General features: G+C 39.7%; 2 protein-coding genes across 2 annotated transcripts in view; one reads left to right on the forward strand and one right to left on the reverse strand.

Moving 5' to 3' along the window:
* The window catches only part of GTF2F2 (general transcription factor IIF subunit 2), a 95926-nt gene that overhangs the window by 20907 nt on the left and 55284 nt on the right, over positions 1 to 19735 (forward strand). The window lies entirely within an intron of this gene.
* On the reverse strand, positions 10826 to 11599 carry KCTD4 (potassium channel tetramerization domain containing 4; the record flags this gene model as incomplete). The annotated part of the gene is made up of 1 exon (XM_082066523.1): positions 10826 to 11599. One exon carries the CDS (start codon positions 11597 to 11599, stop codon positions 10826 to 10828), a length of 774 nt encoding a protein of 257 aa, XP_081922649.1.

The raw sequence follows: 19735 nt of genomic DNA on the forward strand, positions 1-19735 counted from the left end.
TGTGTAAGATGGTCATGTTCAGTTGTTTGTATTTTTGCTTCGGTCAGAAGAATGAGTTACTGGATGCTGGGGGCTATTTAAATACGCTGACAAGATGAAGTGCTAAACCCATTAATGGAAACAAGCTGGTTGTGGATTCAGTTTCTGAGAGATGGTAGTTGGTTATACTGGGGCATTTAAAGGAGAACTCTCAGTCATCAATTGTGCTTATTTGCTTATTCACTTGTTCACTTTTTCTCTCAAAATAATCATTGAACACGGATAACCATTTCCAAAGTACCTTTCAAGTAATTCAGGTTATTGAGTGTTCCATTTTGCTGTTAATCTACTTTATCTTGGCCTACAACAAGTACTTTTGAGGCAAAGATGGTATCTTTCATGTCTGGTGTTCTGTCCTCCATGATGGCCAATTGCAGATGCCTTGAGAAGAGTGTAAGAACAACACAGAAGCATAGTGATACCTCCCCAAAATACTTCTTCCAGCCTTTAATGACTCACAGCTCAGAGAGATCCAAAGCCAGGGGTGATGGTGTTTTATTTAACAGGCCCTTGGGGATTTTCCTTCAATGAAGTATCCCTGTTGGTTTTTGAGCCCATGTAAACTTTTAGCGTTCATAATATCTTGAATGATGCTTTGGTTACAGTCAAAATATTCAGGAATTAAGGCACACCTGAAACAAGTTTACCTTAACTAAATTTGAGCTCCTTTTGCATACACAGCTTGATAATTTTAGATCCCTTGTTCCATACAAAAATCCTGTTTGATTAGTGCATGTGATAAACAGTGCTCAGGGATGTTGTTTAGTGCCTGAAGGCTGGTTTCAGTTAAATGTGAAAGGGTTGTAGCAAATTAGATGCTCAGCTAAAGGAAAAGAGAAATTAGAATTGGCTCTTCTTGTACCCATATGATGCTGAGCAAGTGATTTAAACCCAAATATGTGTATGTTGCTCCTGTTTGCCTATGGCTTTGCTTGCATCTACTTGGAAGTGCTGTTGTGGTTACAGAAGCTGTGAGGAATGAACATTTCTGCCAGTTAAGATGTGACTTCACCACCCCCCTCCCCCCGCCCAGTGAAAATGCCCAGAAACTTCTGCCCTGAGCCTGAGTAGTCTGTTGAGAATGATATGGTAAAGCAATGTATTCTCATGTAAGAACAAATGTAATTAGGTACTGTCCTTGTGGAATTGCATTAAATGAAAGTTGCACGGGCAGCAATTTATTATAATGTTGCCTAAGCTTTGAGAAGGTAGTTTTCAAAGCACAGTGTTGCTTTTGGGAGGGGGAGAGGTGCGTATCAGCTCTGTACACAAACGACAGATGCACCTTTTTCTTGAAGAATGGTTATATCCAGGAGTGTTCATGTGCAACCTACTCATTGAAATTCTTGAACGTACTTCAAGCCAGTTGAACTCCTGTTGTATCCAAATTTCATGTCTTAAAGTCTTTGACGTAAGTTTATAGCAAATAGCAGCCTTCAGTACTTAACATGCTTTAGGACAAGGTGTTAGTCATCTCTTTTCCCTAAACCTGCCAGTGAGTAATACAAATACATCCTAGTGGAGGGAGAGACACCATTGGGACCATTTCTGATTTGACTTTTGCTAAAAGGAATAAATTGTCTGAGCTGCTGCAGACAGTATAGTGTGAACCTAGTATTAAAATTTTGCCAATTGTGAACGTACATGTTTTACTGCAGACATAAATACACAACATTTGAATTGTCTGTAGTTCTCATTTGCTTCGTTTTTTGACGTTGCAAAAAAAAAAAAAATCAGATGTTGATTATATGTGTGTTGGAATATTGGAAATTCAGTGTAAGCACTTTGATAAACACTGAACTCCAATGTGTTAAAATCAGCAACTTTTTGTTAAAGGCACAGAGTTCTTACGTTATGAGACAGAACTGCATGAAGCTGCTAAGTGCACATTTGATTTCAGCCACTTTAGAGCAGTTAACATATATTAATTCTACTTCAAAACTGGAGTTTGAACTGTAAAATTATCATCAGGAGGAATAAAACAGTAATTCTTAATCAAAATTCTTAGCTCAAAACTCTGTGCTAAAGATAATTTAGCTATGTAATCTGTCATTTGCAAGCCACATAAACTGTTTTTGTCTGGAAAATATAACTCTTTTTCTTGGCAGATAAATGCAACAAAACTTAAAATATGAACTTCCCAGTAGTATTCCAGGAGCCATAATCAGTATCGAGACTCCTTTTGTAGCTGTTAAAAAGCACAAAGAAGCAGCAATTCCTGCCTTAAGGCATATGTAGTATATAATCAAGTCTATCATCCTGGTTATAATAAATATTGTGGAGAATTAGGGAAGGTGCACTGGTAGATCAGCAAAAAGGACATGGATTTAATGTACGTCAATGCTAACTAGAGTTAAATTTTTTAAGAACTTGTATAGCTGGCCTTAGTGTCTTTAGGGTCTGGCTGTTTATTTTAGTATACCGTATGAATATTCTAATATTTATGTTTGTCTGGGCAACACTGATGTGTTTGTTGTCATGCAGTCACCATCCTGAGAACAGAACCTGATATAAAACAGCGGGAGTTAATCACACGAGCCTATTCTGTCTATCAGCGATGTCCGCATCCATCTCGTCGAAGCGTTGCACTGAGCAGAAGGATGATTTTGGCTCGTATCTGAGTTCTTGGTCTTCCCTTCTGACTCTTGAGACATTCCAGGAATTTCAGCCTTGCCTGGCGTCACAGATTGTGACCCCACAAATCGTGTTTGTCTTACGTGAGGGATTTTGCTGATTATTACAGTTCATCCACCTACCAGCACGATCACATTTGATGGGTTCAGACCTTTGCAGTATCACAAATTAGAGCCTTGAATGATGGATCAAAGGGCAGAGGGAGATCAAATGCTTGCTGCCTTGGCTGGTACAAGACTGGTGTGTGGCAGATGTAAAGCTAGCAGGAGGCAGTTTCAAAGTAAATAAAAAGAGGTGGTTCTGTACTCAGAGCTGTTGAATTCCTTGCCAGAAGATGTAGATGTGAAGGTGCTATTTGCTGAAGACTTACATGACCTTAGAGGAGACCAAAGAGGTATGTGAAAGAAAATCCACCAAGAGTACTGAGGTTGGGAGGACATCTGATTTAAGAGACCTCAAGCCACAAAAGTCTGGTGGACACTGGGATGCACACCTGCAAGAATTATATGTCTTTTCTGCCCTTAGGCTTCTTCATGGATATCTATCTGCTTTTGGCCACTTTGCTAGAGTCACAATGCTGAGCAAAGCAACCTTTGGCTTGATCCAGTACTGTTACTCTCAGGCTCTGCTTTTTATTTTTTTCCCCTATCTTTTTTTTCCCCAGTTCTGTACTGTTGCTACGCAGCTTGCATTGGGAATAGTTGAAGTTTCTTCCCTTTAACCACAGAAGGAACTTTTGAGGGGGAAGGCAGTGAAGGCAAAAGCAAGAGCGGCTTTTCTAAGGTTGTGTGTTGCCTTTGCTAACTGCAGCTGCGAGAGCACTGTAGGCTGCAGCACAGTATGACCTGGGCTTTTTGGATACTTGAGGCTGGAAACAGTCTAGCAGAGCTTATTTCATGCTCTTCCTGAGCTCTAAGGCTATTCCAGCCCCAGCATCTTGCGGCAATAGAGGAGCTGTGCTACAGCAAATTGTCTTACTCATGCAGGTTGTCTTAGGGATTTCTGCACAGTACTCTGTGGGCAAACCCTAAAACCATCATCTGTGCCTGGCAAAAAAAAGCCTTACAGTGGTGGACTTTTATTATCATATGAGAAGGCATAAGATAGCCTACATGTTAGATTTCTGCCCTGTCGGGAAAGAACATTATTTGCTGTTCATTTTAGAAAATGTGTTGGAAATATCACAAGCCCTGGCAATGCTGCAGGCCTTAGATGAAGTATTGATAAGACTCTTAACCTGAGAATAGCTTTTTCTCTCTTTAGCTGATTCTTATCAGCCTGTCTTGCAGGACCTTTAATTTGTCTCCTTTGAGACTACCAGTTTCAGCATTGAGAAAATGTATTGCTTTATCCCTAATACTTGCCAAAGGCTTTATTTAAGTAGTAGCGAGGCAATAAATGACTGGGTTTGGTGTTACAGCTGCTTATTCTGTTTATGGTTTTTTGATGCCTAGCCTGTTCATTGCTAGTTTGTTTGCTTAATTTTTTCTTCCTAATTGAGAGAGTCTGTGTCCACCTCTGACTTGTTCTTTTTTTTTCCTTCATCTGTTTGCTATGGTACAAAATCAAGAACCTCCTTTGAGATAACAAGCAGCTTTCTGTGGGGCTGCAGCAGGAGATTTGTAGCTTGAGGCTTTCTGTTAACAATTTTTTTTAAAGTGAATTTCTCTGACTTCTGCTGCAAAAAAGAAAATTGCCTTTCTGAAACGACACATATGAAAAGCCAAAGGGATTTTTTTTTCCTAATAAAAAAAAAATATAGTGGTTTCAGGATAATTAGGCATTACTTGTGTTATATGACCTCTGTGTTGGCATCTGTGCCTTCTCCATAAACCCAAGGCCCCCAGGTGATGATCACTGACACAGAGTCCCTTGTCCCTCCTCTTCATCTCCCACTGCCCAGGTGTTGTGGTCTCTCTCACCACTCTGTTCCCTCAGAGATTCCAGCACTTCCAGCATCCCTGAGCATCAGACCCATGGCTCTAACAAGCTCTTTGGATCCTCATCTTCCTGGGGCATTTCCCTAGCAAGCAACCTTGGGCTTTAAAATCTGAATTCTCATCTTCTTGGTGCACTCCTGCAGCTGGTGAAGTGCCAGCCCCGTACATGGTACACCGAATCTCCCTTCGGGATATGTGAGCAAGAAAAGCTGCTACCTCCTCTTGGCCAGGCTTTCCATACCTGGGGAACAGCTGCTGTTGAAAGCTTGGAGTGGGGTTGTGTCAAAGGCAAAAAAGAAAAGTTGTATCCTGGAAAAGCTTAGAGATACTTGAGGTGGAACTAGTGGAATCCACCTTTAATGTCCAGAAGGATGATGGGTTTCATGAACTCTGTAAATCAAGCTTATCTCCCCCAAAGTCACACCACCAGTAAACAAGGCAATACTCTAGTCATTTTTGTGTTATCAGGAGAAGTTTACAAACCTTCAGAATAGCTCAATTTGTAAGTCATCTTCTAACTACTTAGTTTTGAAATGTTAATATGTTGAACTTGCATGTCATCATGTTCTAACAGTGTTTTAAATGAGTAGCTGCTGTTTACAGCTATAATTATTGTACCAGCTTTGTGAACAGTTTTTTTTCTGAAGTGGCAGAGCAGTATTATTTTCTGAAGCTTAAAATGAACAAATGTAGTGTTAAACGATAATGGCAATGATGTTAAACCAGTGCAAATAGAAACAGCTTTTTGGGAGATGGTTGCTTTAGCTGTGTATGGTACTCCTACTACACACTCTTTTAGGAAAAGAAATCGGTTTTCTAATTCTACAGGATATTATGCAATTTATTTCAGAAAGAAAGGCAACTGTATTTTCTTTTTCCTAGTGCTTGCTCATCCGTGTTCTTCAGGTGTCATCGTACATCTCCCTCCTGCCTTCCCCAGCCCTTGCCTCACTTCTTGTTTTCTGGCATTTTATTGTAAATGATGATGATTTATAGAGGCAGTGTTTTGAGACAGTGTTTTCTGTGATAGACATTCTGTAAGTCCTATGTATTTCAAAAGTAATTGAAAAGCATAATGTTAATTTTCTGATCTTAAATTTCTCATGCCTTATCAATTGTTTTTCTTTCAACCTAGTAAATTATGGAAGCCTATCTCTTCATATGAAAATACCTTCAGGTTTGTTACTAGGAGTCACTTTCCTGTCAATCTAAAAATTTCTGCCATTTGTTGCAGGACAGGAGACAAAATTAGGGTTAGCCAGTAGTTATTTAGCAAAGATGAAATAATTGTAGCCTAAGAAAATAATATTTATTTTTGTCATAGACCCAAGTTAACTCATCCTCTTCATCCCCAATCCTGATTCATTAGTTAACAGAATTAGGGCAACATGACCCTCTACTCAAATAAATTCATGGACGAGGCACTGCCGTTATGAAATTATAGTATTTGTTGCTTGCCCTTATTCTGCTTGTGTACTAATAGGGAGAAAAGGAGGAAGATAATTTTCTTAAGCAGTTCACATTTTATTGAACGGGAACCTTGTAATGCTTTTAAATAAGAGATGAAAATAGCAGTACCACTGATGGTTGCAAATGATGATGTAATTTTTTCCCCCTTTAAGATCTAGACAAATATTACCTGCTGCAGAAGTGACCAGTTGTCACTTACACAGTTGTAACAGGTACAAATGCAAAAAGGCAATTAAAAATAAGACGTGGGTATTTAAAAATGTCAACAGTGCTATTGTGGTGCTGTGAAACACTGTTCAGTGGGTGAGCAGGTACTGGAGATGTGGAGTTGGAGCTGTAATGTGAGCTTGTTGTGCAACCCGTGTGTGTCACAGCATCAAGGCTACCTCCAGAAACCACGTCTGGCTCTAGAAATCATTAAGCAGTAAGGGGCTGGAGATGGAGGAAATAACTTGAAGGGAGCATCAAATATGTTTTTTCTGGTTTTATATTCTTTCTAAGGCATCCCTAACAAAGCCCCACAGCACACCTGGTGAAAAAAGAAGAGTACAGGGAGAGAAAAATGAAAAGTAGCAGTATGATGAGGGGGAGGAACAAGAGAAGGGAAAGGAGATGAGGGTCAAAGCATCAAAAATGGGGATTCTGTCCAGAGATGTGAAGGATCAGGGGATGGAAACAGTTCACAGTCACCAGGGACACTGGGCTAGACAGACCTTAGTCTGACGTAGTGCAGCCACTTTTAGGTTTTGTCCTTATATAGAAATAAACCAAATTGTTGGTACCTATGCCAGTGTACTACCAAGTGGGATAAAAGAGCCCTTGGCTCTTCCTCCATCGATAGAAAAGATGGGCGTCAAAGTGTGTGTATTTGGGTCAGTTTGGCAGCTATATAGTTTCACGAGCAGTCATTCAAGGAATTCATAAGGACAAGGATATTCTTCTTGTAGTGTATGGGGGTCTGTCCTGCCTTCAACTCCCTCTGTCCTTTCTGCTCAGTGGCCCCTTTCTCCACCCAAAAAACACAGGCAGGGAGGCAGGTGGAGCTGCCCAAGCCTGGGAACAGGCTTAGTGCCTCCTTGGGGAAGGGGGGGAGATCCTTTTTACTCCTACCTGAGCAACTGGAGATCATCAGAGAAATTATGGAAGCTGTTGTTCTTTCCTCATACTTGTAGGACTGTTCTGATAAGTTCATGGTGGCCCAAGTCTTAGAGAAAGAGGAATAAAAATACCTTGCATGCACATCATATTCTAAGTAATGTTGTTAGAACAACTGTATTTCTGACTTAAACACTTGGTTTTGCAGTTTTCTTGTTGTCGTAGTAGTATTAAGTATTACATTTCCAACCTTAAAGAAAGACAGAAAAGGTAACTTATGTATAACTGGGTACCTTTTCTGGCACACCCTACAGTGGTGAAACACAAGTATCCACCTGCGGGGCTGAACATATGCAAAATATATTTGTTATATTTAGTATATTTATGGAGTAAAAAGGAAACATTAGTCACAGTATGGAGTTTTTATGTGGTCATTTTGTTCATATACCAAAGCAAGACACCCGCCCCACACCCTGGTTTGAAAAATTATTTAACTTTATAACCAGTTTGAAGTGCTCGATTGTGGCTGATAACGGCGTGATTCAATGTGAACAGGGAAGAGAATGAATTTTTTACCCTCATCTTCCTTCTGTTTCCTCTGTGTGAGTCAAACAGCTGAGTGAGGTGTCTTCAATCAGAGATGGCATGTAAAAATTTAAAACCCTGCCACTTGTAGAAATGCATGAGCGCTCATGAAAATGGGAAAAGAAGACAAGATTGAAGTTAGTGTTATAGCAGATGGCTTTACATATATGCCGTAGATGTCATGTTACTTACATAGAAATATGTTTTAAAAATGCAGTGAATAGTATTTAAGGTAATGAATCATTGAATTCTAAATAACAAAAATAAAACAACACAGGGATTTATTTTTACTAATGATTAAGGATGTAAGTTTTTCACTTTTAAAAAAAATAGGGGGTTCAAGTTCTCTTTCATAGGTTATTAGGGAAGGTAAGTACTTAGAACCAAAAGCCTGGCAAATAAAAGCGTTGCAGTAAATCTTTTAAGAAGAGCTATAGAATATTCTTAGGAGATTTTTCAGATGGCTTAAATTTTACCTATGATTACCAGCTTGTGAGCAGCTTATGTTACAAAAGTATTTTCTACAACAAATGCAGACCGGTCAAATTCCCTACTGCATTTTCATGAGTGAAGTCATGCTATGATGAAAAACTGCTACTGCTTTCTGATAGTGAGGTGCTAATGATTCCTTGATGTTTGGTGCCATAAGAGCCCAACTGAAAGGCAAACAACCACAAAATATTTTAGTTAACGTGTAGGTATATTAATTGTTTGAAATAAAAATTTACTTTTGTTATTTTTTTTCTTTTCAATTGCAATGACACTTCAAATCTCAATCAAGGATCCATTACGAGCGAAGGATATGACCAAAAGCATTTAAGTGAAAATGGATGATTTGACATCCTAGGAGCAACAACCTCCTCCAGATTCTGTGCTTATGCTGGCTGTGTATCTGACAGCACAGAGAGCAAGCTTCTTTAAAAGTTGTAAACTAGTTATGGAGCTTTTTTTAGATTGTCTTGTCCCTTGTTCACGTAAAGAATTGTGTCCATAAGGGGCTTTTCATGTCATTGTTCTGTGTGATGGTGGTTTTAGCTCTTGTCCTAGAAGATTAGTAGGATTTTGGATTTCTTTTAGGGCAACTTTCACAGAAGTCCTATAGATTTGCGTATGTACAGGGTTAGTAGTTAATGAGGATTTTTTTGAAGATACCAATTTGAAAATCATTCGGGGAGGGAAAGGGAGGATGAGACAGTGATGGTGTACATAAAGAATTGTCTTTTACTATATATCCTTTTTTTGTAGATAGTTAATGAATTTGGACGAGCTCAGAGAAGTTTTGGGATACATTAACAGTTCTTAAGTATGTATGCCAGAAATGTAGAGTGATCTGATTTTTAAAGAGTTCAGTTTGGAAAAATTCCACTTAGAGCCACATATTTTATGGTCTCTAAATCCATAACATAGGCACTGGATAGAAAAGTTCATTGTTTCTAGACAGTGGGTTCATTCTGTTGGAGTATTCTGGAGGGGCTGGATTTACCCATTTGATTAAACCTTATTGGAATATCTTTCAGTCACTACTGCCTGGTCTGGAGATGTAGAGTCCCTCTCTTAATTCAACTCTGGCAAGGGACCAAGTTAAGAACACCTATTGTATGTAACGAATGAAATAGAGTTTCATGTCGAGGGATAAGTGAAGCTTGGTTTTGTATTCCTAGTCACTACAGCTAAGGATGGATTTGTTCCCTCTAAAATCCAGAAGAAAACTGTTCACAGCCCGTCTTGTGTTAGCTCTTTTCCTTGGTTGTCACCTCTAGTATGGGTTGTACTGAATATTGTTGATGTTCTTAGTATTTTTTTCTGTACAAAATTGTCGTTTCGGGAAGGTTAAGAAACTACTTGGTTGTTTTTTCTTTCTTTAATAGCACTTTTTCTTGAATTTTGGGTTGGTATGAGCTGTGAATGATGGTTTGGTTCACTGATGGACAAATCTTGAACATAGAGTTAGTGCAGCTTCCTCTTGCCTTTTGTGATGATGTTCCAGTCTGCTTTTGCGGAGTGACTGGCTTGTAATGCTTGTGGTTAAATTAGTTACAGTTGTTCCACAGAAGCTATTAGAACTTTGTTTAAAGTATAAATGAAGAGATTTGCTAAATAGCGGAGATAAGACAAAAGAAGCTATGTATTCTGTTTCTTAGAGTGATGCAACTTAAATGCCAGCAGGTGGTCTGTTCCAAACTAATAGTACTAGTTGCTTTTAGTAAGCCATTGTGCAAAGCAAGGGCTCTGTTAATTCCCTGTCCTTATGAGCACAAATGATTAGTAGGAGATAGTGACTTAAGCATTGTAGGATGTCATTACTGGAAACCTGTTACATGAAACTTTAAGTCAAGTATTTTTAGTTAGCATTTGATAGGTATATATATTTGGAAAATTTAACATTCTGTGCAGATTCATTTTCCATAATAGAACTAATCCCCATAACATTGGTTGGCTTACATGTTTTTGGTGATTGTTATTAATGTAGTAACACAGCTATAAATTTGGTTTTAAGTGGGTTGACAAATCATTTAACTTTAAAATCAAGTTGATTAATTTTAAATCCTCTTGCAATCTCGTTTTTGTAAACTCAGTACAATAGATTAGCGTAAACACTAATGAACATTCAAAAATCATTTATTCCAGTTAAAAGCCATTCGGAATTCATTATAAGCAAAACATATTTTAAGCCTGCTTATTATATGAAAATATTCTCCCTGCTGTTCAGCAGAGCAGTTAGGTGTGTGCACGTTAGTCATACAAGTACACAAAAATTCAGCTAGACTCGCTGGTTGAAGGACAGAATTGAGAAAACATTTTACAAATAGCATAAAGCATTCAATCTGTGTTTACAACATTTAGCAGAGAATTTTTATTAAATTCAGGCATCAAATTTTCATTCAGCTTAAGTAAGCCAGAGATGGATGTCATTATGAGATTTACATACCATTAGCTCACATCAATTGATTAGCAGCCGAGCTCAGTGGTACAAGGCTAGTTAGATACATTATTTGTGATGCCGGGAGGCTGCAGGTCGAGGAGGTTTACTGGCTGCATGCTCCTTTCCTTTGCCTTTGTGATTACTTGATAAAATGAAGTGCATCACTGTGAACAATCGACCCTTTTGAACAATCCAGACTGGTCAGCAGTCTAAATCCACATTTTAAAGCCATCATTATAGCCTCAAACTTAAGAGTTTCCAGGGTGCAGACAAAGGTGTTGTCCTCCTTCAGTACCAGTCGTGTACCATTTTCAGACTTTATGAAGTACTTGAATTGGATAATATTTGAAGATACTGAAAACTCCTCTGGAAATCCATCCAGCCGGCTTTTGGACACCAGTACAATTCTGGATTTTATTTTTGCAATGAAATCAGGAGCATTACAAAAGATTCTAAGTCCTTGTGAACGGTCGTGGCTGTCAGTTATTTCCAGGAAAGTGGTCTCTCGAGATGCTAGCTGTTCCTTCTCCCACCTTGATTTCACTGCATCCGAGAGTACTTTAAGCTGGAAAAATTCTGCTTCTTGTGCCAAAAGTTGATTTTCTCGAAATCCTTCTGGTAGCAGAAGTTCTCCATTTCGTAGGAAGTTGAGAATGTGTCTGAAAAGGAGTCCGTCTCTGTCTATGAAGTAGTGACCGTCTGCATCGAACGGGCACATTATTTTTCCGTTTATGATCCCTTCCAGAAAAGAGTCGGGATACTTGGTTAATGTCTGTTTTTGTGTGATATATAGATAGCCACCAACGTTCAGAGTAATCAGAGACGTTTTATAGTCCTTGTCTTGCTCAGAGCCCTCGGAGTTGCTGTGTTTTTCTTCACATTCCTTTTCTCTTCTGCTTATTTTTCTCTCCATTATCGAAGCGAGGACAAAAAGCCAGCTCTCTTGCTTGGTTCTTGTCAGCTGGCAAAGAGGTTTCTCCTTTTTTTCTGTTTTAAAGCACCTTTATTCAGCTCCGGCACGATGTTGGAATGGAAATGCTGCTAGCATTGCTCCGACTGTCAGCTCGGGTTTGCAGTAGGTGGCGTATCAGCTGTGTATGCAGGGAGATATCAGGAGTATGACTGTGAAGGAGAATTTGCATTTAACTGTATAAGGGAAGAAGGGTATAACAACTGTGTGTCTCTTTCCTTTAAGTCTGAGAAGTTTACATAGTTTTGGGGGTTGTTCACAGAAATGCATACTACTGTTCTAAAGGACACCTTATTTGTAATACTTTAAGATGTATTTGTAGTATCAGCTGGCCAAATTGTGCTTAGCACTTATGGTGTTAAACAGATAGCTTTGTTTGTGTTTCAAGGATTTTAATTTTCACAAAGCATTTTTCCCCTGGTTTTTTTTTGGTACTGATTACAATACGTGGTACGTTCAGCAGGACGACACTGAAAGGAAAGGTGTCCCCGTCTGTACAAGGAGGGGGTCGTCTGTGGAGTGTGTGCACATACATATTCCTCGTTTATCGGACAGCTGAGCAGTGATGAGATGTTTTCACAGAAGATACTCTGGAAGCAATGCTGAGGACTTGCTAGTCTGACTGTTTGGAGTTTGTGGTGACAGGTTCCATTAGGAGTCGGTGGGAGTATCCACACCAACACAAGTGCAGCCTGATTAGGCTTTGATTTTTGCCTTTCTCTGTGCCATAGGTAAAAACTATTTGAGAAAGGGGATTTACTATTTTATATCAGTGGTGTTTTTTAAGTCACTGAGGCTATCTAGCATCAGTTTGTTCTCTCTCGACAGAAACAACTCAGCTGCCCTGTGGAACAAAGGGTTAGTGTGCCTACAGATAGCTGTGAACGCCACATAACATTATAGCTTAGCAACATTGGCTACGGGGAGAGGGGAAACATCGGCAGAGCACACATGAATCAAATGGCTGTCTTGTCTCCTTGAATCTGTGCTTTGAGGCTCTCTCTTAGTCGCTTCTTAGAGAAAGGTTTCCCCTTTAAACATTTGCAGCCCGGAGCGGGAAAGGGGAAGCTCTCGGCACAGCGGAGAGGAGCTGCAGCATCGCGTTCCCCGCACGGGCGGGAGCCAGCGCTTACCTTGGGCTGAACCCAGAGAACACGTCCCGTCTTTTTCAAGATGTATTTTTCACTTCACAGGTCGATCTCTCCTGCTTTGCCTGATTAACAATGAAAAGTCAGATTATTCCTCTGTAAATTCTTCTGCTCTGTTTCTAATTATTTCATTCCTACTGCTCCCGCTGTCTCTAAGGCTGCTTTTTGATACTGTAGAGTCATCACTATAATATTTTATTAGTTGATAACTGCATCTAGTAGAAATAAATGCACTTTTTTTACCTACTCTACTCCTTGCCAGGGTATCCCTAGCACTGATATGCTAAATTTTTCTGCTGCCGTGTGATACATTAAGCAGACATTATTCATTAGATTTAATTTATCAGGAATTAGTCATGGTTTTAACTTTAACTCTTTGATGCCATTGATACATTCAGCATAACTTCAGTTGAAGAGGTTTCCACCTGTTTCTATTTTTTAAAATTTGGACTTTTTTTTTCAAAATTAACGCCTTTCACAATTATTGAGTGAAGAATTGAGAAAATAAAAGATCCAGTTAGTTTCAAGTATGTGGTGGTTTTGTGTGGGTTTTTTTTTTCCATTACAGGAGACGTCCATTCAAATTTAATTTGTTGTCAAGTGATGGCAAATTCAGTTAATGTGCTTAGGTTGCACATAGCTACAGTGTTGAACCATGTCAGTGGCTGTTAAACCCTAAGAGAACTATTCCTGTGGTGCTTTGACCTTACACAGTGATCTCGAAATGCTTTGAAGCTGAACTAGGGATGTCCTGGCACAAGTAAGTGAGGATTTCCAAGGAGAGCTGGGATTTGTAGAAGATATGAAATCTTTCACAACCAGCTAAGCTGTCTGTATTTTAAGAGGCAGAAGTTACAGAACAGTATCTGCTCACTTAGTTTTTCGTGCTCATCTTCCTCTCCATGTTCTAACACTTGCAGTTGAAATTTTCCACTTTTGTGAACCAGTAACTGTTCTTTGAAAGATCATGCAAAATCATTTTAGCGTTTTGTAGGATAAAATATTCAAAATCGATTTGATGTGGAAAATATACTCTGTGGAGATCATGAATATTTACATTTAAACCTTTGAGACTTGAAAAATGTAGAGCTGCTGTAAAATTTTCACCACCACAAACCCATGTAACTTTACTTCTCTACAGCTGACAGTCATCTGCAAGACAAAATGAAAGCCTGGCATATCTTTATGAAAATTTTCCACTTTCTGTGCCATACTACAACTTTTCTGAAGAGCCCTCATTCTTCCTGTGCACTTGGTGATACATATGGTATTGCAGCAAGTGTAATTTTAGTGGGGTGGTTTCATATCGTTCACTGTTTTCTGACAGTGTAACTATTCCTAGAGGAACTGTATTTCCTTTTTTTGCCCTTTTGTCCATGCAAAAGTTCATTTTGGTGAAGGTATGCAAGTATTTCTCACAATCAAGTTAGGGCTTTGACCATTCTTATGCTCTTAGTGTCTTTGTGTTGTGCACCCGGTGCGCGATAGTTGAGATGTGCCCAGTGCATCCCAGATCTTCTTGCTTCCCACTGGCACTGAGATGGAGCATCTTGCTTCTGTGTGCCCTCCTGCGCCCTGAGTGAACTGTTTTGTTTCTGCACTGTCCTGCTTGCCGATGTTGGTAGCTCTCAATCCTGAAGTCACAGCTGCTTGACAAATCATTAGCGGGGTTTGCCGTTCAGGTAGGAGGAATAGCATGGGAATCCAGCAATTGAATGGATATTGTTTTGGTTCCCAATTAAGTCAGAAAATATACTAAGCGTTCTTGCACACACTTCAGAGAGTGGCTGTAGCGGTAGTAGTACTCCATTTCCAACTTACCCTTTGGGCTGCACCAGGAGGACAATCCACAGAGCTTTTCAGTTTCTTCATTGTCAGACAAGCCATCCCGGACACAGTGAAAATGCAGCACTGATGTTTGTCAGCTACACAGGAAAACAAATCCAAAAAGGAGGGGACTGGGCACCCGCCCTCATTCTGTCCTGCCTGTTTCCTTTTGGAAAATAACCTCACTCCTCCTCAACTTCCATCCTCCTCCTGAACCTCCTGGTGTGGAAACTTGAGCATGTCATGGAGCTGAGGATTCAGGACTGGAGCACACCTCAGGGAACTTGGTACTTTACCTGTGGTTCAGTTTACTTATGTGTCCGAACAGCAGCAGCAGTTTCACTGAGAGTCTGTTGTCAGTAGAAATGACCTGGGTTACCAAAACCAGCTACTTTTATATTTTACAGTACAAAAGGATATGAGGACAAATCTCAGCTATAAGAGGCAAAGAATTCTTGAAGTGTATTAGGAAGCCGTGCTAATGAAATCTGTTTGGGTTATTGAGGCAATTTACTATTTGCTTAATGTCATAACACAGAAAACTGGCCAGGTTGTTGGACAATTAAACCATTCAGTAGCTACTGTCTCGCAGTGTTGGTGGCATAGACATTCTCATTCCAATAACTCCAGGATGTTGATTAACAGCTATTGAAGACAAGCTCTACACACTCATTAAAACTGAAGATTTTCAAATCAGCAAGTCTGAACAATTTGCATTCAGAACTTTTTAAAGAGCTGTCTAAGAAACTCTATCAACGATTGCTGTTGATATTTTAAATAATTTTTGAGCACTGCAGTTCTACAATACTGAAAAAGCGAATGCTATGCCAGTATTTAAAGGGTGAATTGGATGGCCCAAATATTTAAAAACAAAAAGGAACTCTATGAAAAATAGTAAAACATCTGATTCAGAAGTCAATCAGTCAAAAAATTAATGAAGATTAGTATCATATCAATCAGTGTGGGTAGAAGGAAAATTGATTGTGCCAATTTTTTTTCCCCTTTTTATTACAATTTGTTCAGCAAAGCAGGTGATGCTTTTTTCTGTTAAATTTTTGAGTATGTCTTGTTTGTCATTTTGAATTAGAATATATACTGTATTAGTTTTCCATTTAACTATACAAAAATTATCTGCAGGCTTCTAACTGGCAAATGTTAAGCAGAAAATTATCACTAAAATGTTGCTGTGATTTGGTTCTTGATCCTATTTATTTATAGTCGGTGATCAAGGAGGCAGTTACTGATGAAGTTTGGAGATGATACAGACTGAGAATGTAATCAATAAGGAGATACACTGCTGTTACAGAACCATTTGGATAGTTTGTTAGGATAATATTTTAATACAACCAAATATTAAGTTTTTATTTGCAGAAATACACTGTAGATGGGGCTTGTGTATATATGTTTGCAGGAGAGTTGAGACAGAGGCTCTGCCTGCATATTGAGAACTGAATGTGAGGTCACTGTTCCGTGCTGTGGTCAGTAAAACAAGTGTGCTATATGTTTTTGGATTCCTAAATAAGGGAGTACCAAGTGAAGACTGGGTGAACCTGTCCTCTAGCTGCGTAGCTTCCAGGGAAGGCTGATCTGAGAAGGGCACCAGCTTTGAGATTGCCCTTCGAATGGGCAAGAGGTGCCACAAACTGCCTCTGGTCTGGAAGAGCAGAGCTGAGGTCAAGTGTAGGACAGGGCTGCTCCTTGTCCAGCCATCGTGTGCAACAGCCTGGGAAGCTGCACAGAGGTGTAAGTTGGCAGGGGGAACTGGGGCTTCTGACTTGGACGCTGGGAAGCAGCAGCTCAACTTCTGCCTGCTGAGGAGCGGGCGCAGACGTGCCCGTAGCCTGTCCTTACTGTGCTTCCTTCCGCTTTTTCCTGCCATCTGGGAATCGTGTGTCCTGTGGCAGGTCTTCATCTCCTCCATCACCAGCACCTCTGGTAAAGAGCAGGAGCTGGTAAACCCTAGATCCTGTCCCACACCCTGCCAAGCCTGGCCGTGAGACCCACAGCTTGGAGAGAAATTAATGGACTAAACTTTCTCAGACCAATAAGAATGATTAAAAAGCTGAACAGTAGGTTTAATGGAAGATTTGAGAAACCATGATTTATTTTTATTAGGTTTTATAAAGGTGGAGACTACATAAGTGCTTGGACAGGCAGAAATCCTTTCATAACAAGATGTTCAATGGGCTAACAAGACCTAGCAGCTGGAAGTTGGAAGTGGGTGCTGTCAGAGTAGAAAACTAACATGTTACAATCTCCAAGCCAGTTCATCTCTCTCTCAAAAACGAACAATAAACCCCCACACCAAACAACTAACTAACCAAAAAAACCCACCACTTTCAGACCATCTTCTGCACAATTCCAGTAAATTTCCCCAGTGCCTGTTTATTAAGATTGCCTTAAGCATTCTAACCACATTCTTTTTGTTTGATGGTGATCGTTAGCAGAATTTGAAGCTGGAATCAGCATCTCCCCAGCATATCTCCCTATTACCTCACTGAAACAGTCAAAGGTTGAAATTCCTTTATGAATTGGTACTGGGGCATTCAGGCAGGGAGGTCAGGGGGAGCATGTGTTTGGCAGCTGCCATGAAGCTATGGGTTATGTAGACCAGCCTGTGTGGAGCTGCACCTGCAGCGTACTTGTACCTGTCACCCCACATGGGGCAACTGTTCTAATCACTGTTCTTAACTAGTCTTCCAGACCTATTTGTTTATCTTGAATTATCTGCTTTATTTTGAATAGGTATTTTTATCAGGGAATTGCAGCTTTCATGCCCTGTTCATCCGTGGGCTTCTTGGCTGATTGGACTATGGAAATATCAAGGCAGACGTACTAATTTGAGTGTCTTTCCCTTGAAGCTCTGGTGCAAGTCTCTGAACTTGAGTTTGGTGAATGGGGGCTAGTTAGGCTTCGAAGGAGGTAAAAACTGTCCCCCCACTAGAGGCATCTGGAGGTTTGCATCCATCTTTGCACGTTTATTCTGCAAGACTCTCTGGATGTGTTAAAATCTCCAAGAGGGTCCAAAGAAAGTGGGACATAAACCTTGGCTTTTGGGCAGTGGATGAGCTTTGACAGCAAACTATCTTAGCTGCAAGGTGGGGATCTTGGAGACTGCAGACAGCCTTGTACTGTGAAGTGACCAGAACATTAAAAGCCAAATCTGGATCAGTGGTAATTAAAAGAGGGTATTGAGACATCAAAAATGAGATGTTACTAAGGGTAAGCTTGTTTTAATTGGCAGGTTCATTTCCTAAATAGTTAGTGAGAGGAAGCTACCAGGTTAACTGAGCCTGATTCTTAAAACTTAATAATGATTTGGAAATTGTGCAAGGCACAGAGAGATTTATAGCGACATATCAGTGTTCAGACAGCTGGGCTGGATGGCTCTGATGAGGAGAGACTAGTTAGCCTTGAACCTGCACCATAGAAACGAGTGGAAAAATTATCATGAAGTTCAAGAGGTAGAAAAGATCAGAAATGTAATGAATGCTGGCAAAACATGGCTTTGTGTAAAGGTTTTACGGTCAAACCAACCTAATTTTGTTTATTTAGGAGATTGTGAGTTTGATAAAGTAACAGCATGTTTGCAGCACGCTTAGCATTTTGTATTGTACATAATTTAGAATCTTGTGACATACTGATTTATATCAAAAAAACCCAACCCAAACCAAACAAAAACAACACCAGCAAGCACAGAACAAGATTAAAAACTGGCTGACAGCTATCAGAAAGTAATTATCAGAAGGAAACCACTCGGGTTGTAGCTTGAAGGGCTTCCTCCAGGATTAGCAAGAGGGACAGTAGCGAGTGAGAATCAGTACTTATAAAATGTGTCATGGTTGACACAAATGCTGGTCAGACAGTGAATAACTATGACAGGACTGTCATGGTGTGACTGGGATCACTTAATTCACAGAATCTGTTTAAAGAATGCATTTTAACCAAGCTGGAGGCATTATATACCTAGGAACAGGGACTGTGGAGGACATAGGTAGAATGTGAGACTTAGAAAAGACTCAAAATAGATATATTAGTGACAAAATAGCCAGTCAGTTCCGTCAACCCCCAGAGCTTGGTTTTTAGAGACAAAATGATCTAGTTTTAGCCATCTAAATATGAAGCACAGTCATGGGGCATAGACACAGACACCTCTCCCCTCTGCACAAAACCAACCAAACAAACAAAAAAAACCCAAACCAAAACAAATAAACAAACAAACCACCACACACAAAACCCACCAGCGCAGGGCAGATAATTGAATCCTAAAAGAGATGGGACCAGTTTTCTTAAAGTCTCACTTCCTTCCTCTCAGCTCAATTCAGAGATTCTGCTGAATAATGCATGAGTTTGAATTACTTCATTTATTGAAAAGATGATTGAGAAGTGACTCAATTACAGTGTGTAAGTACTTTCCCAGGGATAAACCACCAGCTACTAAAAGGCTCTTAACATAGTATAGAAAGACATAAGAACCACCACTTGTTCCAAGGATGGAGATTTTCTGTAGCCCTCCCTTTGTTGCTTATGTATCTATAAAGTCATATTTTTATTACCTTTTACAACAGTAGTCAGAAATTAGAAATTAAGCAGCAATATTAGTACCACTTTAGCCACACATGAATTGCTAGGTTCTGTACTGAAGAAAGAGCATAAAATCTGTCTGTGTTACACAAAAGGTCAGGCAAATTGGCCAGGTTGTCTCTCCTGAATGTAAACCTTAGGAATCTATAAAACCAGAAGTGTTTTCTTAGAAATTTGCTTTGTTTCATTCAAAACTACCTGGAATAGTATGGCATTCTTATTCTTCTCAAGGATTTAGACTAAATCAAACCAAGGAATTTGAAATTAAATCATTTTAAAATACTTGGTGTCAAAGTAATAATTGCTCTCTGCATTATTCAGGGACAGCAGACTTAGATTTCTTGATGCAATGATATTTCAGTCTGTAAAGCAATAGAGAAGTTACAGGCATCTCAGTGCCTGGTGTTACTTGGCATCAGTACTTCTAAGCGTTCCTGTTATCTTCGGTGGCATTGCCAGCTGAAGGTGATGGTGACAGTGTAGAACCCTACATCAATAGCAAGATGAGACTCTGTTGGAA

The sequence above is a fragment of the Streptopelia decaocto genome, assembly GCF_964273445.1.
Source record: "Streptopelia decaocto genome assembly, chromosome: 1".
Lineage (NCBI taxonomy): Eukaryota > Metazoa > Chordata > Aves > Columbiformes > Columbidae > Streptopelia > Streptopelia decaocto.